The 9,075-nt window shown below is 43.8% G+C and overlaps 1 protein-coding gene across 1 annotated transcript; it reads right to left on the bottom strand.

The window, feature by feature from the left end:
• Nucleotides 1–425: 425 nt before the first annotated feature.
• On the bottom strand, nucleotides 426–2,047 carry LOC126353798 (uncharacterized). Its single transcript, XM_050002894.1, has 2 exons — nucleotides 1,526–2,047; nucleotides 426–1,451 (listed from the first exon to the last, which is right to left on the bottom strand). The coding sequence occupies exons 1-2, from the start codon at nucleotides 1,859–1,861 to the stop codon at nucleotides 1,236–1,238; spliced, it is 552 nt and encodes a 183-aa protein (XP_049858851.1). The 5' UTR covers nucleotides 1,862–2,047; the 3' UTR covers nucleotides 426–1,235.
• Nucleotides 2,048–9,075: the final 7,028 nt, after the last annotated feature.

The following is a 9,075-nucleotide window of genomic DNA, read 5'->3' as shown; positions in this document are numbered from 1 at the left end:
AACTAACACAAATTACAAGCTTGATGAGTAGAAGAGAAAACACATTGGGTCAACCACTATCACAGTTTACTATAGTTTATAAAATTGTGATAAGTATTTATAGAAAACATTGTTCATGGAAACTTTCAAGTAATGATTACAGTACTTTCTGAAGCTGTAGATAATTAGAAGTATATTACCTTCCAGCAAAATGAAGTTACTGTGACAAGTGAAAGTACAATGTCACATTTAAATTCCTGCATTCCCTCACATAAAATACTACAAAAATGTCTTTTGTGGCGAGATCCTGAGGCAAGATATTCCCACTTCTTGCCTGCTTATCATATGCAGTTCTGAATGACATATCTCATCTGCAGTATCCTGCAGGATATACAGGACTATGGGAACAGCAGGCACTAATTAGTTGTTTATCACAAAACATAAAATGAAGTAACAAAAATTCTTTTTATTGCAGTATAAACAACAGTTGTGATCATACCTCCTACTACTTTCCTTCTCTTGACAGCTAAGATACACTCAATAGCACTTTCAAGACTGTTCCATTTTTCTCAGTATGGAAATAAACTATGTCTCTGCCAATACCAAATGATGCTATGTAACAACAGATTAAATTTGGGACAAGGATAATGATGACTTAAGTTTCTGGGGGCACTGCTTAAGATTCATGTCTCCGTGGATGAACTAGATGTGTTGAAATTTTTTAATACCAGTGAATAATACCTACCTGGTTTGAAATGAATTACCCACATCTACCACAGAGATGAAAGTAAGGCACTCTCTAAAACTTACTATAATTGTCAAAATCTTATTTGTACTGTTCTTGAGCTCTCTCTCATGATTCAATATACAGCTATTTTCACCCAATACGTTTTAAAATACTCTTTTCAAGAATTCACAAATACTTTTGAACTGCCAGCTTCTTATTGCAATGTAATTTGTACATACTGTGAGACACTGATGTCAGTCATTGGTGAGGGCAAATTGATCTAATACCTCATCACTTAACGCTAGAGTTCAGAATTCAATTTTTGTAGAACACACACACACACACACACACACACACACACACACACACACACACACACAAACAAAAACTGCTGAAACAATAAATCAACTGTGCACTTTTGCACAACGATGGGAAACAAATTGCCGCACAATGAAGATTAACAGCGAAACGATAGCTGACAACGGCGTCAGCTCTCACAAAACACTTTCTGAGCGAATCTTGCTTTTTTTCATGATGATGCATCGTCGGATGACGTGCTGCTTTGGTTTCCCTGGGAGTCGCCCATGTAATCTGAATCACTCATAAGTACGGTGCTAGCACCTGAATTTCTACTGTTCTTTAACTTTTTCTCGAGGTTAGACCAGGGGTCTTCAACCATAGAATGGTTGACATATAGGGATATATCATCTGAATAACTCGTACTGCTAGAATTTCCATGACCTCCCTGAAAAAGAAAAACAACCATGAGATTTTTGTCTCGCATTAAAACTGAATTGTTAATATAATCCACAGACTTACTCTACTACGCCTATTAAAAGAGAACTTCTGCGGCCTATTTACAGCGTACGGGCTGCAACTAGAATTGAAACCCGAATTAGCAGGGCTATTACTACTGCGACGGGACCCCTTCCAGTTCCCCCTTCCTCTTTGACTAGGGTGTTTTATAGGACTACTATAACCAAGCGGTATAAAATCTCCTTCTTGTGCTGAACTTGGCGAGCTACTAGATGGAGAACTAAACTGACGAGGTGAAAACTGCCCTAATGGCTTTGCGAAGCTGTTGAAATTTAAACCAGTAGAACTGACTGATTCCCTAGGCCCTAACGGTGAGCTATAAGCTGCTTTACCACTCATTGTACTTCAACAGAATGCGACAAATGTGAAACCACAACAGAAATACAAATTTACAAAAAAAGTAAACACACAACTTCAGCACAACACAATCAATGCATTTACAGGAAAGATATACTAGTATACTACACACATTACGATGCAAGTCCTAACTAAAGAAACTGTCGATGGTCGAGCTGCAGAGATTACAAAAGGAAACACTTTCTGACAAAGGACTACCTGTATACGCAGCCGTTAGGTATCCCCATTAAACTGTTAAATCGGATGATACAAATTTTTCGAAGAAGGAAAAAACGAACGGTTTCAGAACAAGTGTAAAAAACTGGCGAAAGTTCTGTACCTTTTGAAAACGGTATCTTCTTGAAAACTCGAGTCTGGTCAGAACATTCACACTCAGATTAGAAAATGCATTGTGTTTTATTTTTTTATTAAGCTTTACTCGCTCATTCAATTGTCTTCCAGAATAACTAATGAGATGCAGCACAAATGATTGAGTATAACAACCAAACTTTTAAGTATGGTATGTATCGTTCATAAAATCTGGTGTTCTAAGCAATTCAGGTATCTCTTGAATAATATTGAAATCACTTGCTCTGACATACTACTACTACAGTTCATAAAAATTATGAGTGAAACTTGCAAGTTCTCCTTAAATAGACACTTCAATAAAGAGTGGCTAAAACCAAAAAATCTCTGATCCCAAGGTACTTTGTGTGGATACAGACAGTTTCAACTATTGGGTAAAAGGCTGTAATCCACGTGACGTAATAAGGTACAATCCCGAGGAATTCGACAACTCTGGCTACGTGGACGATAATTCTCACGTCATAACAGATGTGAACAAGGTTACCGACCTCATGAAAGATGAAGCGAATGGCTCCCAGATTGTGGAGTTTCCGGGGCTCATCCAAGACGTATGCCTATCGTATAGATGCAAGTTCAACCCAAAGATAGACTATAGTGTATTTAAAATTAGTTGCGACTTTTGACAGTTTATGAGTTTAGTGCTGAACGAGTGTCGAGTGGACGGAAGCGTACTTGCCAATGTGAGGTGGACGCGTCAGTACACGAACAGCAAGTAGTGCAAGCTGGCCGATCCGCAATTTTCTCAAACGATTGCGCAAAAAAAAAAAAAAAAAAAACTATCAGCTAAAACCATCTGATCCTCGCACATCTTATAGGTTAATTCGTCAGCTTCATGTCGAACTGCGTAACATTTCGTTAATGCTCGTAGTAATTGTCATATTTCAAAATCAGGTAAACTACTATAAGAGATTCTTAATGTTTGACGCCTCCTACAATAACATGTTAATATTACAGTAATTTAGGAACTAAAAGAGCACTTTTCTCTTCGAAAAAGTGTCTCCAAAATTCAGGTGCATCTTACACTCGAAATGTCCAGTGATTGATTTAAAATTCCCTTCAGTCTTAAAAATGACCATATACACGATGCCACAGGAAACGCATTTCCGTCTGGCAACATTGGATTCAGCTGGCAGCAGCAGTGCACTGATGCGATATACATAGTTGCGGTGATTCACAATCCTTCTAACACTGCCTCTCTCCCGCCCCGCCGTCACAACCCCAGAACATTGTCTAGCATGTGACGCCTCATTGCAGTAAGTATACTGTGCTATTGAACTTGAATAGAAAGTGATTTGTGTTGCTGGTAACAGTACAATATTTTTGTTAGTAGCTATAGTTCCGTAATGGACACAAACAAAAGATGTTCATACGATGCGGGCTATAAATTGAAAGTAATAGCATATGCATAAGAACATTGAAACAGAGCAGCTGAGCGGTGTTTCGGCCCTCCACAAACAGAAAAAGCTATATTAGGATTTATGGGCTAGTAAGGAACAACTGAAAAAAAATGATAAAAGACTAAATGTGCAAACAGAGGACTGACTGCATAATGGTCGAAACTACAAGATGGCGCATTGAAATGGATTCAAGGACACTATCAAAAAGGCACTGGAATTTTTTGTAACCTACCTGGAAGGCGGCCTGTGGGTCTGCTCCTGTAAACTGAAGGGTAGGCTGAATGTAGGAAGAGAGTAGGAGCAGGAAAAGGTGAAATGCTTTGGTACTGCGTATTTGTTATAGCTCTTTTACTGGCGTATGAACATACACAACTGATAATTCTTAACTTTGGCTGAGATGAGCACATAGGTGTGAAGCTGTACATCAATCAAATCTAACAGCTACTAGTAGTTGGACAAATTATCATTGAAGTAACTGAAGTAACAAAGTCTGTAATGGCTTGCCCCCTATGAAGTAGAAACCATGTTGCTTGGTCGTCTACCCAGAATCAGATGGGGAGAATCTGGAGCCGGCGCTCGTAGAGCTGCAGTGCCGACCAGAGGGCGCTGAAATCAGTGTTTTAGTGCCAACATAAGAACTTGTACATACACTGTGGCATCGCAGCTATCGATACCACACCCCTTCCCCCTGAAACAGTGCACCGCTGTTGAGTAGGGCTTTCAACGGCGGATGGAGGGACCCAGAGGCGGCGCAACTGAGAAGGCGGGCATGGTGGGGCGTGCTACCCACCAGCGACCCCGAATTGCTCGCGAGGGGGCGAGGAAAACGCCCCATGAAAAACCTGCCCAGGCTGCACACCGCCACTGGGTATGCTCAGGTGAGGAGGCCGAGCAACAAACTCCATGGGCATCATCAGTGTGACGGCAGCCTCAGTGTCCATTGGTTCCAGCACCGTGGAGGAACACGACGGTGGCGACAGCAGCGACCGGAAGTAGGCCTTGGTGGCGGCGAGAGGCGCCCGTCTGGTGCAGGTGACCGGACCGGCAGCGTCGCCGGTGGCAGGAGCGCCCGCGGCAGGGGCATGAGCGGTGAAGACGCCATCAATGGAGTCATGGACTAAGGTGATGGAAGCCGCGAAGCCTCCAATTCTGCCGGGACACAACCAGCGGCAGAAAACTGAGGACGGCACAAACAGAATTGATTCCGGTGTCGCTTGACAGTGCCGGAGGGACCAGAAATGACAAATAAGGTGCGGCCAAGATGGGCGAAGAATGCGCCCCTTTTCCCATTGCTGCCTGTCAGAGAAAACGTGATAGAACACCAAATCAAGCGTTGCTAAGCGAGAACGAGGTGAAGCGGCAGGAGCGCATGGCGGTAGGTGCAATAGCTGCAGGAGAGACCGATGTTTGCGGCCATGTAGCAATTCCGCTGTGGAACGGGTGCTGTGCGGCTGGGAACGATATGAAGCAATGAAAGTCCAGAGTGCGCACTTGCGAGAGTGCGCACTTGCGAGAGTGCGTGGTGCGCAAATTGGTCATCTGCGACTTAAACGTACGCACAAAGTGCTCAACCTTGCTGTAGGACTGGGGGTGGAACGGGGCTGAGGTCAGATGGTGAACGCCATTAGCAGCACAGAACGCTTCAAACTTGGAGGACACAAATTGGGAGCCATTGTCGGAGACAATAACTTCAGGAAGGACCTCAATGCAGAAAATAGATGTCAAAGCCCAAACAGTACTGGCAGATGTAGTAGACGACATAGCACAACAAAAACGAAGTTTCTGTACGCATCAATAACTATCAACCAGCGAGTGTCCCAGAAAGCACCTGCAAAATCAACATGAATGCACTGCCAAGGCGCAGCAGGAGTTGGCCACACAAAGAAGTGCTGGTGGGGAGCAGATCGATGCTCCGCACAAGAGCAAAAATTAGCAAGCAAATTCTCAATTTGTTTATCAATGCCAACCCAAGTGCAGTGATGACGCGCTTATTGCTTCATCTGCACTATACCCCAATAACCAGCGTGCAGCACCTGGAGGATTTCCGACTGCAATGAACGAGGTACAACCACATGACACTGATCATTGTCTGTTCATAACAACACCTTGGTGTACAGACAAGTTGTGACATTGTGCAAAGTAACGCCGTACAAGGGATCACTAATCTAGATAGCAGATGGAGGCAACTGAGTACGAATATACTGCAAAAGACTCTGCAAAGAAGCAATGGTGGCTGCCGCGGAAGCAATGCGATGAAAATCCACTGTATGGGCCAGAACTGGCTTTGACGGATGGAACAACGATGTCAAAGGCTTATGGTCAGTGACCAAATAGAACTTGTGACTGTACAAAAAATCATGAAATTTTGTCACTCCATGTACAATAGCTAAAGCTTCTTCCTCAATTTGAGAATAGTTTTGCTGGGAAGAAGTGGGTAACTTGGATGCAGAAGTGATCGGACAATCAACAGAATTAATGCGGTGTGAGAGAACCACTCCAATGCCGTGAGAAGGTTCATTGACAGCCAAAACAACTCAACAAAGCAGATTTGAGCTTGTGGAAAGCAGCATCACATTCCAAACAAAAGGAACGTTCTTATGCCGAAGGCGATGCAAAGGCACTGCAATCTGCGCTGCATTTGGTATAAACCGAATATAATATGTAAATTTTACCAACACAGACAAAAGTTATTTCAAGTTCTTGGGTGTTGGCAAGTCTCTAATTGCACTGAGATGTGACGGCGAGGGGTGGATACCCTGTCCGTTAATCATATGTCCTAAATACTGAATCTCAGTTTGAAAAAATTTGCACATGTCTCTGTTACACTTTAGTCCTGCCTGCAAAAGTACAGTAAATAAGGCATGCAAATTCTGCAAATGTTCATCAGGGGTGCGACCTGAGACAACTATATCGTCCAGATAACTGGGACAACCAGGGACAGTGGCACGCAACTGCTGCAAATAAGACTGAAAAACTAAAGCACAACCGAATGGAAGGCGGTGAAACTTGAACAATCCAAGGTGGCTGTTGATCACAAAATAGCACTGCAACTGTTAATCAAGTGGAATCTGAAAGTATGTGTCCCTCAAGTCAATCGTGGAAAAGAATTTCCCGCACTAAGCCTATCAAAAATGTCTTCAGGACGCGGTAAGGGAAATGTAGCTACCACTGTCTGGGGATTGACAGTAGACTTAAAGTCAGCACAAATATAGAGACGGCCATTTGGTTTTTTCACACACTATAGGCGAAGCCCATTGCGAAGCAGAAACAGGTTCAATGACACCACTGTCTTGCAAATGCGTAAGGTCAGCAGCTACGGCATCGTGCAGTGCATGCAGTACCAGGCGTGCACGCTGGAAAATAGGCGTGGCATTGTCTTTAAGTACAACATGTGCTGCAAAGTCTGCAGCACAACCAAGGCCATCAGAAAGGAGTTCAGCAAAATCATCGCATAGGGCAGCAACGCTGTCTGCAGGGTCACTAGCATTGATGCAAAGTACATTGTCCTGAATTGCGAGGCCAAAAAGGTCAAATGCGTCCATGACAAAAATGTTCGTAGCATCACTAGACTGGAGCACATGGAAAGACACTGTACGAGTTGTTGCACCATACCTGGCTTGTAAACTACATACGCCGAGCACTGAGATTTCCTGTCCAGTAAATGCAGTCAACGGTGAATGCTAACAACAAAGTGGGGGTGAACCAAGCAACTCATATGTTGATCTGTTCAGTAAAGAAACTGACACACCAGTGTCCAGATGCGTGCGAACAGAACATCCACAAATGTTCCAAGTCACAAAAAGTTTTCTCGCATTGCTATGAGTGTGAGAGGAAGGGTCTGGCAAAACTTGATTCACACAACAAGCTGTAGAAGCACATGAAGCTGCATTAACGTCCATAGGCTGAGGTGAATCATGATCACGGCGGTTTCCATTGCGGTGACACCCACGCGAGTCATGCGAACTGGAGACAAGTTGTGAATTAGAGATTCTCTTACTGCACACAGCTTGCACATGTCCTTTCTTATTACAAAAATAGCACTGTAAATAAAATAGAAAGAAACTTCCACATGGGAAAAATATATTAAAAACAAAGATTCCAAGACTTACCAAGCGGGAAAGCGCCGGTAGATAGGTACAATGAATAAAACACACAAACACACACACAGAATTTCTAGCTTTCGCAACCGATGGTGTATGTGCGGATGGATATGTGTGTGCGTGCGCGAGTGTACACCTGTCCTTTTTTCCCCCTAAGGGAAGTCTTTCCGCTCCCGGGATTGGAATGACTCCTTACCCTCTCCCTTAAAACCCACATCCTTTCGTCTTTCCCTCTCCTTCCCTCTTTCCTCAAGAAGCAACCTTCGGTTGCGAAAGCTAGAAATTCTGTGTGTGTGTTTGTGTGTTTTATTCATTGTACCTATCTACCGGCGCTTTCCTACTTGGTAAGTCTTGGAATTTTTGTTTTTAATATAAAAATAGCACTGTGTTTGACAGGATGGGCAACTGTCCCGTGGGTGGGCAAGAAAGCAGTTCAGACATGATTTCAGTTTCTGAGTAGGTGCCTGGTTGGAAACTTGTTTACTCGTGTGGGAGGGCACGGCATGGTGAGCTGTGCTGGGGCCGGGTGTGAGGGCACGTGTTGTGCCACGCTAACAGTACACACATGTGGGGTCACGTCGAATGTGGAAGTAGCCATACCTTGTCTGTCCAGCAAGTCCACTACTTCCTGCAGAGATGGATTTTTAAATTTAAGGATTTGTTGGCAGATGTGTTGGTCCACTGCGTGCATATGAGCATCCATATGAGCAATTAAAGTCACAATCAGAAATTAGTCCCTGAAGGTCCGCTAACCAAGATTTATTGGACTGAGTAGGGCCACGCCGGAGATGAAAAAATTTGTAGCATGCAGCTACCACATTTACATTGTCACAGAAGTGGGAGTTCGAAGCATCACTCACTTCGTCGGGTGGGAAGCAATTTGATGAGCACGTGGTATAACACAACACCTGCGTTGGCAATGAAAAAGGCAAGCCGCTCTGTACCTGGTATGTTATATCCTGCGAAGTGTGCCTCGAGCTGGGCGATGTATTCTGGCCAGCGTTCAACATCAGGATTGAAGGCATGAAATAGCGGCGCCGTCGGCGATGGCGTTGGTACAGGTGGTGGAGTCAGAGGCGCCGTAGTAGCTGCAGTTTGTAGTGTGACCAGTCCATTGATGGCAGCAAGCAGCTGCGTCATTTGCTGAGCCTGAAAACGTACAAGATCGGACAGCAAAGCCTGATGCTGCGGCAAAGCCATGGTTTACACAAATGAAAGTCGTATAGCGAAAGGTGGGAGCACTCAGATATAGGCACACTGGGCAAGCATGAAAAGAAAGCAGGACCGAGCAAAAAGAAGATAAGAGAGGGAAAAAAACAATTTTAGTCCCTGCTCATCGCCATCTTTTGTAACC

This window comes from Schistocerca gregaria, chromosome 3 (genome assembly GCF_023897955.1).
Source record: "Schistocerca gregaria isolate iqSchGreg1 chromosome 3, iqSchGreg1.2, whole genome shotgun sequence".
NCBI lineage: Eukaryota > Metazoa > Arthropoda > Insecta > Orthoptera > Acrididae > Schistocerca > Schistocerca gregaria.
This window is presented reverse-complemented; position numbering and strand designations above follow the sequence as displayed.